The sequence below is a fragment of the Ammodytes marinus genome (genome assembly GCF_949987685.1).
Source record: "Ammodytes marinus genome assembly, chromosome: 11".
Lineage (NCBI taxonomy): Eukaryota > Metazoa > Chordata > Actinopteri > Uranoscopiformes > Ammodytidae > Ammodytes > Ammodytes marinus.
Window position 1 is genome coordinate 20,700,200 of NC_137215.1, and position 12,781 is coordinate 20,712,980.

Below are 12,781 nucleotides of genomic sequence, written 5' to 3' on the forward strand. Positions count from 1 at the left end.
CCCCCCCCTCCTCTAGCCTAAATCTCAGCCTGCCTCACGCCCTGTAACACAGAGCGGGGCAGGTAACTCCACAAGGCATGCCTCTCTATTTACAGACCAGTCGCCACATAACAGACACTCACATATACAGTAATAGCTGTGGTGGCACTGAGGAGTTGGGTTAAGGTTGTCACAACAACAGCTCTTCTGTGTCTTCAGAAAAGTGCTGTGAAGTGGCACAGTAGGAGGGCTGAACGCTTGGCTTGTACTAATTCTCGTTAAAAATGGACACATGCAATGGCATATGTGTTTGATCATTGAGTACACAGAAACATATCAGTCACAACTTGACTGATTGAATCGTGAACCTGTTTTATTCCTTTGGCTACAGGACCTCTAAAGAGCCATGCCAGGACAGTTCAAAAATGACCGGCCGTCTCCCAAAAGTGTCCGTCTCTACGCATCCTCCGCATTCTTCTTCGGGAGGGAGATGGTCATTTGTAAAAACATTCTCGCCACAGTTAAGCTATCCTGCAACACTTGTGCTCTCCCTGCAATGGCCGTGGCCAGGGCCGCCTTAAGCCCCCTTGGTAGGGCTGCCAAGAGGAGTCAGTGGTACACTGTGCAGCACTCGCAAAGCCCTCTCCCACGGCTATTAGTGACCATTCATCTGGGGAGCCTGGGAAAATGCCTCCCCAGCCTGCCGTGGCCATGGGGAAACCGGCTGGCAGGTGTTCCCTCCCCCTAAGCCCTGACACCTGTGCCGGGAGAGGAAGAAGGAACCAACCAGCTCTGCCATGGGCTCTAAAATGGACCCTCTAGGTAAACTACTTTGCCAGGGCATCTCCAATTCCTCCGACCGGTAGCAAGGCTCTCTAACGCCAGGCCAGGCTGAACTATACCCGAGCTTTGCCTCACACGGAGGGATCAATGTGGCCGTATCAATACTACTAATAGTGGGCGTAAGACATCTGGTAATGTGCTTTGGCAGTTTAAAATGGCATGTTAACTAAATCCGTGTAAAATGGGCCTTCTCAGTTTACACTCCACACAAATATATATACACCAATGGACTACAACATCGATACCCCCTTGAGATATCGAACAATACTAGATCAAGATCAAATAAAACATCCAGGTAGTCCACAATCAGCAGTTTAAGTGAACAAATTTAATGCAGTAGAAGTATTATTTCAATGATAATGTCTGGCAAAAAACCTCTAAGGCTGCAGTCTGTACAGCATGTTGTGTTGCCCTAGTGGGCAGTGTTTGAGTTGAATGGGGTTTTCGTTACAGGCTGGTTTTCTGCAAAGCAGTGGCATCTTCATGGAGACAACTGTGTCACTCCTGCTGTCACAGAGCCGAACCACAAGCTTCTTTACTCAAATATCACATAGGATGACCAAAATGTATTCTTCGAAGCACAGAGAACCTATTATCCACTTGATTTTGATATGTAATTACTCTGAGAAATGTGGGTGTGTTCAACCCGGTCTACCAGGGAGAATGCGAGAGGCCGCTCCCAAGCTCCCTCTCCCTGGTCTAGCACGTCCACTCTGCTTGTCCAGAGCCAAGATGTTTGGTGGGAAAAGTTCCCTCTGTTCATCTCTCTCAAAACATAAATAAATCACATCACTATGAGCTAATCACGAAGTCTCAAGTAGCCTGAGTAAAAGAAAAAAAATATGAGGGGGGCGGGGGTCTGACAGTTGGAAATTTGCCTCTGCAGCTGAGATTTGAAGAAAGAAATGGCTTGGATTAATGTTGACAGAACACATGACTGGGTGCTATACACACATGCACGCACACACACACACACACACACACACACACACAGACACACACACACACACACCAAACATACATGAATACAATAACCCACAGAGATAACTCGGATACAAACACTTGCACTGAAGGACCTTGGAATGTTAAAAGCTGTTGATGGCTCATTTGAAGTGCCAACAGCTGAGGCTGTTACGCTGTTCTTACCGCTGTCTGTTGGCAGAAGCCCCTGTGATTTCACACTGGCACCGGCTCAAACACCGCCCCTCGTACGAGAGCCACAATACCCCCCCTCCCCTCCCATGCCATCCCACACATAGCACCACACTCCATCCGCCTATTCTTGGCCCAGACATCATTGCAACCCCGCCTGACACCTTTGTCCATGACGCGACAACATGCGTGTGCACGTGTTCCCGGCACATACGCACACCTCGCTCACAGGATATCCAGCTTAATTCTGCTTCTCAAATAACACAATGCTGCCTGCACACAGATGCAAATAGGTCTTCTGCTGAAACAGATACAGGCAAGAGGAAAAAACCAAGCTCCCACTCCCTGCTACGGACAGTCTGAGGGTCCTGTGAGGATTAGCAGGTTAGCGTTTGACCTCCTGCTGAATGGGCGACCCCAATACTTAATACCCACCCTGACGTTTGCTAGGCTTCCCTCCCTAAGCCTATAGTCTGTCCTCCCCTTTTTATGGCTCCTGCCTGCCTGCTTATTTCTCACAGTCGCGGTCTCCACCTTTACTGCTCTGCCGCCTCCCTCACATGGGACAATGAAAAGACCCAAGAATGTCATTACACTCACTTAAGACCTTTAATAGGACTAGAGCACATGAACTGTGTAGGCCTGTTTTAGGCGCTATACCTTTTCATGTGTGAGTGGGAAAATTCTTCGGTATGGTATGGAGTCATGTTCCACTGGTTACATTCTTTTTGGCAAGGCTGCAAAGGAGCTTAATCATTTTTACATGCATATTTCCCCGCTGAAATATTGATAGTGCCCCTTGTTCACACAGTGGAGTGAATGTGTGCCCGCGTGCATGTGTGTGTGTGTGTGTGTGTGTGTGTGTGTGTGTGTGTGTGTGTGTGTGTGTGCGCGTGTGCGTGGAGTCTGTGATCTCCATCATTAGAGATGTCTGTCTCTCCTCAGTCTGTCATGGGCAATGTGAGATAGGCTTTTCAGTAACCTTACACTGTCAGCCTGTTCACACCTTGCCCAGAGGGAGGATATATCTCTCAAACACAATGTCGCTCCTTTTGATTCTCACTGGTTCTGACGTGAATCAGCGCCTACGCGCATGCAACCGGTATGCCTGCTTACCATGACTCTGTTTTTCCAAAGATAATAATAATTTAATTGCATGTACACATGCTTCTGTGTATGAAAACAAATGCACACATATACATTGAGTAGACTGAAGTGGAGGAGAGTAGCGTGAGAGGCAGAACTGCAGCCACGGGAGAAACTTTATGGGGCCCACTGCCCTGTAATCCCACTCTCACAGTTGGGCCTGTCCTGCTGAGTGAGCGCAGTTTAACTGCCCTTAACTGCTACCTGTGACAAACCTGTCTGCCTTACAACACGCAGCTGGGGGTTCGTCTGAAGCTAGGCTTACAGTGCTTCAAAGGCATGTGTGTGGGTGGCTGAAGGAATGTACATGCAATGGATAAATGGGGGGTGAATTGAATTGGCTTATTCACACTGGGGTATAATCTATTAATTTTTTTTCTCTCTGTGTCTAGGTGTGTCTAGGTGTGTGTGTGTGTGTGTGTGTGTGTGTGTGGTGTGTGTGTGTGTGTGTGTGTGTGTGTGTGTGTGTGTGTGTGTGTGTGTGTGTGTGTGTGTGTGTGTGTGTGTGTGTGTGTGTGTGTGTGTGTGTGTGTGTGTGTGTGTGTGTGTGTGTGTGTGTGTGCGTGCATATGTGTGTATGTATATGTGTCAGGGCAACAGTTTAGGTTGCCATCCATTCAAGTGCATGTACTGATAAACACAGGTGTGTTAACTCCGCATTGCACCAAAGGGTAACAAACATTAGCCATTTGAATGGACTTAAGTTTTGTGCCAAGTTAAACAGTGCAACACAATATAAAACCTCCTATCAGCTCCTGCCTCCAGGTCACACCCTGGGCGTAGCGAGCCACCGTGTCCCAACTGGTTCTGTAGTCTTTCCTCCCACACTCTCCTTAACAAGGTGGTGGTAGCCATGCAACGCCTCTTCCTCGGAGCTCTGTGGCACAACACACACACACAGCCTTATCTCTGTACTCGGATCCAAGTGGATAAATAATGATTTTATGTCCATAGCCAAAGTAAACCATATTACTTATAAAAGAGTTTGATGATAGACACACCTAAGAGAAGAGGGGGAAAAGAAAGATGACTACATTCCAAAGTTATTGAGCAACGGCAAAATAAAAATAAAACAAACAACTATTACTATTACAAAATAACAACGCTATCGCTCCAAGTAAACACACCAAGAAACAATAACACAATAATGGATTGTAAAGCAATAAAGCATGTCTCTGGCCTATTTGGCACTAGTGCAGTGACATAAGGGGTAACGGCGAGATTATGTGTGTGTTACCTTTCGCAAAAAAAGCTGAAGCAGGTGCCATCTCCTTCTTCTGTTTGGGCTGCCCTCTATTGTGGAGGCATCCCGTGTACTGCTTGACTCTCTGGTCCACGGCATCTCGAACCAGCGCTGTCACCTCCTACAAAACAGTGTGCGGATGTTTCAGTGCGGCAACGCGTTTGTTGTACGGCCAAGTTTTCTTATGATGGGCACAGGAAAACAATAGGGACAGTAGAAATCCCAAGTGAGAGGCCAATAAAGCATATCCACAAGTGGCTATAGGTGGAAGAGGAACGCCTAAGATGAATAGACAGAAAGGCTCAAAGTCATTTCAGATTCCACGCTGCCGCTGTCATTTGAAACCCCTCCCTCCCCCCGGTTGAACCAGAAGTCACATATATTTACACCCACGCCCTTCTTCTCCCCTGTGTGTGTGTGTGTGTGTGTGTGTGTGTGTGTGTACCTCGACGTGGTCCGAAGTAAACCAGCTGGCGTCCTCTTGGTCCAGGGGCAGAACGTGGAGATCCACCAGCACAGCAAAGTTCCCACACTGTAACACAAAAGAGGAAAGGACAGCCACCGGTTGCTGAGGGCCATTGAGCTCACGGACAACAAAGGAAATCAGAGTGTGGGTGATTGACAGCGAGGCAAAACCACAACGACCCCCTGTGTCCTCCTCAAACATCACCCCAGGCCTCTCGCAGCGGTCCCCTCCCTCCTGATTCTGAGTCTAGCCATCTCTTCACCTTTTCTCTTTGCTAAAAAAAGAAAATTTGGCCCCTGCCTGTCTACTCATATTTCCTCATTTCTCAGCCCCATTTCTTTGTTCTATAAGCTGCACCAAACTAAATAAAAAAAATAGCCTACAGCTGTACCACAGGAATACAGACAAAACTAGGGCAGTGACAATAACTGCAACAATGTGGTTATATAACATAACTGTGGTGTGGCGTTATAACCGTGATCACCGTTGTTTTTTGTTGAAAGTTACAGTAGTGCAACATATTTTAAAACATTAATCTTTCAACGAATATCTACCATTATATATTAAGGGTTTCATTAGCCTTTATTTTCAAGAAGGGGCCACTCTTCATTTCAACTGCGCCTTCTCATGCAAGGTAACACAGTGCAGTACATTACAAACGAGGGGGGGGACAGGGTTCTTTTGTAATATGTATTAGCCTATTCCTAGGCTTGATTCCTGTCATATTTAAAGACATATATAGCATTTCTGTAAAGTTTAAGTGCAAGCAATGTCGAGTCATATTTATGAACACTCTCAAATGGAGGCTATAAAAGCTTATGAATAACTGTGACACAACGATATGTTGATTACAGCTGGAAAAAAAAGTCTATACCGTCACAGGAACCCTTGATGAAACTCCACTAATCGACCCCCCCCCCCAAAACCACTTCATGTTTCCGCACTACAACTTTGTTGTGCTGTAAGAAGCTGAGCAGAGAGGGTCTGCAGAGTGGATTCCTGAGGCACCACGTCATCGCGTCAGTGACAATAAGCTACGAGGGACCGGGGAGGCCAGAAATGCCGTGGCTGGTTAAGTCGCCGTTACATCTTTCTCAGGGCCGGCCTGATTATGGTTTACACATGAGTGCAAAAGCTGCCCCGCGCTGCACAGAGCAAATGGATGTGGGTCTCGTGTGAACTCTGCCTCTCCCTGGACAAGGAAGTAATGGATGGACCGAGACCACCCACGACATGACACAGAAGAGCAACAAGTACAGCCCTCGAGAAAAAAAAAAAGTGATAATGCAGCAAAAAAGTGCTGGGCTGAAAGGGGGTAGAAAAAACAAAGAGTTATATGAACACAAAACCGGACACAACTTTCAGAGTCACGGTGTAGAACTTGGGGGGAAAAGATTCTGTGTACCAACAGACGAGCTTATTCGTTTAGTAAAAAGGGAACACTTATGCACACTAAAAGCTTTGTTTTGCTCGTCCCCTGGGCTGAACTATTGCAGACGGAATGACTAAACTCTACAAACCCAGACATGAGGGATGTGTTCTACGAGCTCGTTCTCAGGATGACGCGTGAGAATTAACTAAACAGGGTGTGTAGGGGAAGGCTGCTGACATTTAGGTCCTCATTCTAGACACAAGCCTACACCTCCCCACCTCCTTCCAAAACACTCTCCAGTTGTCTCCTCCTCTTGTTTAAAAAAGGAGTTAGGTTAGAGATTGAGAACGCTTTAGTCACTACACATTTGGGCTGGGAACCTTTTGTCAAGCGACATGAAATGCCAAAATCTGGCTTGGAGTGAATCATGCTGATATTCTTTTCCTTTTTTCCACCCCATAAAGCAAATAATAACTGGAATGGAGCTGCCTCAAGTCAACTAGAGGAGAGGGCGCCCCCATATGACTGATCAGGGAACTGGTTCAATCCATTTCAGTCCTCCTAGCTTGCATTGTTCAACTGCAGAATAAGCCCCTAAAGCCTTAATGTGTGCCAACTTGTACTTAAGTATGCGTCGGCATCGGTGTTACCAAGATTAATGGGGAATTAATGTTTTCATAAGTCTCTTAAAAAGGCAACGCATTCATCTGTGATCCTCTGACTCATCGCCCCTTGTCTTGAAATATGTGAGAACAAGAGCACTACAGGGTCCCAGCAACAAAACCTGATAATTACCACCACCTATAAAAAGAAAAAAAAAGAATCCTCTGTACAAACCCCTGAAGGAATATAAACAAAAGTTACAAAAACATGCTTTCACAAAGACAAGAATGCCAGGGGCCAGGACAGAGCCTCACCCCGTTTACATGCAAGCTCCTCTTGTATAAAATGTGTGCATGTTGCCTGTCAGTATCAGCTTCGTCCCTGCAGATCAGTATTCTCTCTATCCTCTGCCCTTTGTCTTGCAGAGGTCCACGGATGACTGGTGGCTTCAGCTGACTGCCTCCAACAATTACCAGTGTGTGGGAGAGCCTAGCAACAGCGGGTCAGACCTTGTCAATCAGAATACACAGGGGCCGACCGGTGGATGAGCCCCACAGTGGTTTGTCTGGGTTGGACTTAACAAACGCCGCATGGGTTTTGGTGTCCTGACTTTAGTCTCTGGGTGTTTGAAAACTAAGAATGGCTTTACGGAGGGAGGGCCCACATGCATGAATTAGCAGTTTAAACGTGGAGTCAGCGATTCCGGAGAATGATTGTTGTCAAAATCAGTGAACATCTCTTCAAGATCCGCTACCTGAGGTAATGCGTGTGCACCAGGGAAAAAAAAGTCTGATGATATCCACAACCTAGGCTCTGTAAACCGGTATGTAAACAAAGCATTTGTAAACAAAGGGGCTCGCCGTAGCTAGTAACATGCCTGTTTGCAGAGCCTAGGCTGTGTATTAACACTGGATTTAGTTTCAGCACACACACACACAGTAACGTACATGTAGCGGATTGTGAGGAGATATTCACTGATTTTGAAAAAAAGTGATTTTGACAAGAAGCCTTCTCCAAATCGCAGACTCCACCTTTAACATGTGTGAGTCAGTATTAGATTTTGGTCGACACTTTGTCAGAGAAATGTTAAGTCCTCGCTATGGTGATTTTCACAGTTAATGGTGGTATGACATTGGACTGCTTCAAAATATTCTGTCCCCACCACGATACGTGTGACTACTGACAGGCACCACAAGATCAATCTTCTCGGGCACAAGCTAAGGCTACCTCTATAGAGCCACCGATGTTAATTTGATCAATATCCTGGAACCAAGAGAGCAGTATACAGTGAGTGCGGTCCTTATGGAGAGACACAGCCCGTTTCCACAACGGTTTCTGAGCCTCTGATTGAGTCTGTGTTTTGGGCCGAAAGCCAGACATCAGGCAAGCCTTAGACTAACTTCCTTTTATCGCATTAGAGGAGCAGACAAGACTCGACTGGGAAGTGGACATGCATGATAAACACTGGTCTGCCCCTTACACAAAAACAGCATGTGATTCCCCAGGGTTCTCTGAAATGGGGGAATTTGGTCAGGAATGCAAAGTAATGCAATCACACTAATAAGAAAGCAATTAATTTGCCGAACGAAAGAATTTCATCTTGGTGGAGGCACACATTCCCCACTTTAGGGTCACTCTTTGAGTCCGGGCTGCAGCTATCAGAGCTTTAGCAACAAGGATGTTTGTGTTGAGTGTTGGCTGATAAAGACAAAAGAAGCAGCAGAATCTAATTGTGCACAAAGGCTCCGACTACAATCGCATCATGTGGTCTAAATTTGTCAACTCCCAGCACAAAGAGTGACCTGCGGATCTCTGAGCTGAACTCTGTCATGAACTATGACCTCCGTGTACCCCCACTCCCCCACCTTTAAGCCCATCTACTCTAGTGAGATCTATGCAGGCGGCCTCATACTTTGTACTTAGCACCTTATCTTTCTTCAGCAAAGCCTTCTGCAAGTATAAAAAAAAAAATCTGTAAGGCCAGTAAAAGTGAAAACTAAAAACTTCCAAACAGTCCTCTCAGCAAATAGCGCCGCATATGCCTGTCTCTATGATACCTTCCCTACAGCGGCATAAGCAGTAAAGGATTTCATTAACCACGCATTTTCATTTATCAAATTCATGAGCTATCCTATTTTGGATACTTTGCTTTGACACAGATTAAGGGGAAAAAAACTCGGAACAACCGTCGCTGTTGTTGGAAAGAAAAGGTTTGATAAAGGGCCAAGTTGTGGAGGAAGTTACTCTTTTCACACATACTAAAGTGGGCCAGCACTACTTTGTTCTCTGTCTTGCACAGGCTTTTTAGAGTTATGAACAGAGGCCGGAGGCTGAATGAGAGGCGGCGAGAAGCGCTACTTAATACCAAATCCTTTATTGTGCCATCTTTTGTGCGCTGTCACACAGTGAATGAATAGGGGACCGGAGTCTTCCTGCAGGCTAAGCTCAACTTCTCTACCCTGATTCTCCGCACTGCCAATCTGATAACTACGACGGGATAACAAAAGACAAAAAAGAAACATTAGAAAAGATTTGAGACCGAAGCTGCTCACATGTTCAAGGCGCAAGATGAGAAAATTCCTTCACATTTTTCTGTCTGTAAATAAACCAATCCTGACTCGTATACCCTTTGACGGCTCCTTTCCCTTTCTGCTCTTGGAGGGCTCTGGTCTATATCATTCTCAGTTCCCTAGACACTCTCTACCTTCCCCTTATCTCTCTCTCTCTCTCTCCTAGACCCGGCCTTCCATCCTCCCGCCTGTGCTGCTGCTCCAAGTTGGGCACTGGGCCCAGAACTCTTGCGAGCTGCATCACCCTCCTCCTCCCCACCTTGCTGCCCTTTGCCATTGCTATCGCGCAGTATAAGAACCAGACCCTTCCTCGGACTGCACTTAGCTCAGAGGGCTAACACTAACCAGCCACAGATGTTTACATTGGGAGAGAAGGGGCAGCAGATGCGGTCTCACTCAATAAAACTTGCATCTCTCCCCGCTTTCCCTTTGTCTCTCTCTTTTTTTTGTGCTTTCTCTCTCTTCCTGCAAAGTCTGCAAAGAACCCCGGGGGAGCTCTTTAGATCTGTGGGTGTGACAACCTTGCTAGCTCTCAGGCTTTATTTGCCTCATTCCCAGCAGTTCTCTCTCTCTTTCTTTCTCTCTCTCTGTGCTGTGAGTCACCTGGGTTTCCCCTTCAAAAAAATACAAGCCAATTCTCCTTTCCAATTTTTCAAACTGCCAGATACTGAAACGGTGATGCTTGAGACTTGTTCAGTATTGAGGGCGAATGGTGATTTATTTACAGATTATTAACGGAAGTGTTTTGTCTGCAAAGCTCCCTTCATTCATACCAATGTCAGCACACCTGAGTACTCTTTATTTGATGATAAAAAAAGAGACACAACCCAAGAGTGGAATTCCAGTCAGCAAGAACAGACAGGAATATCTCGAGGTAACACTCGGCAAACAAAACTCAGGCAAGACGCATCCTTGAGAAATAGGTAGATGGAGAAAGAAATGGCAGACTGAGAAGCGGTTGGCCTCGTTAGGAAATTAAGTTCTGTACGGCAATGTAGGGCAGTGCCGAGATGAAAGGGGGCTCTCTCTTTTTTTCCTTTTCTTGCTTGTCACCTATTTCCAGGGAAAGATCCCCTGAGTTGGAAAGTGTCAAAATGCTACTAATTCGCCTGCAATGATTTTGCACAGAAGCATGTTGTGTGGTCCGATATGAGCTCATCTAGAGAGCGCAAACAACACTAAACAGCGCGTAAACCCCTGACATTAAAGTGCTCTGTGATACCTCTGCCTCTACCTACTACAGTACATGGTTAGAAAGTCAGCGGTGCATATTGCTAATAGAAGGCAGATTGCAGGGTCTCTGCAGCGGTAATGTCCTGGCAGACAGCGAGCGCTTCAGTGGATCAGCGTTGGAGCCTGCAGGCCCTTTTCAGGAGGTCTGAGAAGTGGCAGGTCACTATATAGTCTAAGCCCATTTAAAAGGGAGCATACCAGCACCTCCTGCAGTTTCCCCTGACCTGGGAGGGAGCTGCATTTTGAAAAACATCTTAGGAAGAATCATAAAACACACACTGCTGAACAGGCCTACCAATCAAGGCATGGTGAATCCAAGAACATAACTCAGAAATGCTGCAGTAATCCTCATCAAACTGGCCTGTGTTTGCAACATGCCTTTGTGAAAACAATGTCTATGGCCAGATTTATTTTATTCATCATCCTGAGAAGTTATTTCATTCATTTGAAAGACATGGTGGAAGTGGCATTTGTTTGAGGAAAGAGTGGCCTAGGGTAGTGCCTCGAATGCCATTGTTTGGAATGATCCCCCTCTTAACATACTTGTTTGTGGTTAGTTGGTTAAGCATGGTAAAGGCTGTGTGCATTTTCTCAGGCAGAGTAACACAACAGTATCATTATGTGCCCAGTGGGAAGGAACCTTTTGTGAACTTCCAGGGCTTTACTCTCCCACAACCGGCTGAGGACTGAGGGGGTGGGGAGGTGGGTAGCCCGTATGCAGGCATGCATATGAAACAAATAAAAAGGGAGCCAAAGCAATATCTGCTCAACTAGGCACACACGGCATTATGGAGGATGTGAGAGATCAGCGCAAATGTCTGCAGCCCTCGTCCAAAACTCTCAGTAAATGAAACATCAACAAAAGAGAGAGCGGTGGCTTTTCCTGCACTTAACAAAAACATCTGATGTGCATTATTCCTGACAAAGCATCAGACGGAGGATGAACAGCTTGGCTTTTTAATAGAGCCAGTTTCCTCTGCTATGTATGGCTGTGTCCATTAACAAAAGGCTCCCAGGGAGGCGGTCAGCGGAGATGGGCAAAAAAGTGTCCAGAATATCTGGATAACGTGTTTTACAAGGATGAATAACAACATCAGAATGTGAAGGCAACATCAGTTGAAACACATATCTGTACTCCCCTCTAGTGGCCAAAGAATTTGCTACTGAGGGGGACTTCACAATGAAAACTTTTGGTAACCAGTTTTTTTTCTGCTAAGCCCATCTTCCTTTGTTAAATGTGTTCATGCCAAAATGGACTCAAAATTGCAATGAAAACTAAAATGTCTCATTGGTGTAGCATTGAATTAAGTCTGCTTAGGAAGAATCGGAGCAAATATAGCCTACTTCCTAAATTTCAACTCGAAAGAACAAATATATGAAATACAAACGACTAGCAATACTACACGTTTAATTGCAAATCTTTTTTGGATATTTGATATGCAACCTACCTCTGTTCTGTGTATAAACAGAGACTATAAATATGTTCTTTGTCAGTTTCATAAAATATTAGGCTCACATCACTAAAGCAAACCCTTAAGTTGTAATAGCAGTTGCAGAGAAATGTTGCACTTTTAAACATAACACAATACTATTTAACACTGAACTGCGAGGGTCTCTATATTATATTGCATATTTAATTTTAACTCACCTTGATGACAAATTTGAGGGGAGCCATTGGAGTGAAGACACAGACAGTTTCTCCTGCATACAAGTGTATAGTGGGGGATTACATATATTAATGGTAGCACAAAAACAACACGATCCAAACATCATACATCGTGGATAGATAGATAATAATCATGACATAACATAACATACTGACAGGCTTAATAGTGTATCGCCTTCCTCAGAAAATAACTCTAACTGTATTATCATAGACATTACAGAGTGCAGATTACTCCATGCTCAATATAATGTGTAGAGCGACCTAAACGCTGTGTCCATCCAGACTACATTACAGATGTAGCTAGATGCAGTTGCACAACAATTATAGTTTAACTATTTTTTTAAACGTAGCTTTAGGAGTATCGTTTAACATAAAGGTGACTGACTGCTACGAAACAAAACGATATCTCTAACGTAAATAACGCTATTAATGGGCAATTAACACATTTGATATATCGATATAAAGCTTTGTAAGTAAAATGAAAATTAACAATATTTCCTACCGCCAA

At 45.2% G+C, this 12,781-nt stretch overlaps 1 protein-coding gene across 1 annotated transcript in view; it reads right to left on the reverse strand.

Annotated features, from left to right (window-relative positions):
- The window catches only part of slx4ip (SLX4 interacting protein), a gene marked incomplete at both ends in the record, with an annotated part of 30,860 nt that extends 18,578 nt beyond the window's left edge, over positions 1–12,282 (reverse strand). The window contains 3 exons of the mRNA XM_080037248.1: positions 4,358–4,484; positions 4,809–4,895; positions 12,256–12,282. Coding sequence (XP_079893374.1) covers positions 4,358–4,484; positions 4,809–4,895; positions 12,256–12,282 — 241 coding nt within the window. The remainder of the gene's footprint in view (positions 1–4,357; positions 4,485–4,808; positions 4,896–12,255) is intronic.
- Positions 12,283–12,781: the final 499 nt, after the last annotated feature.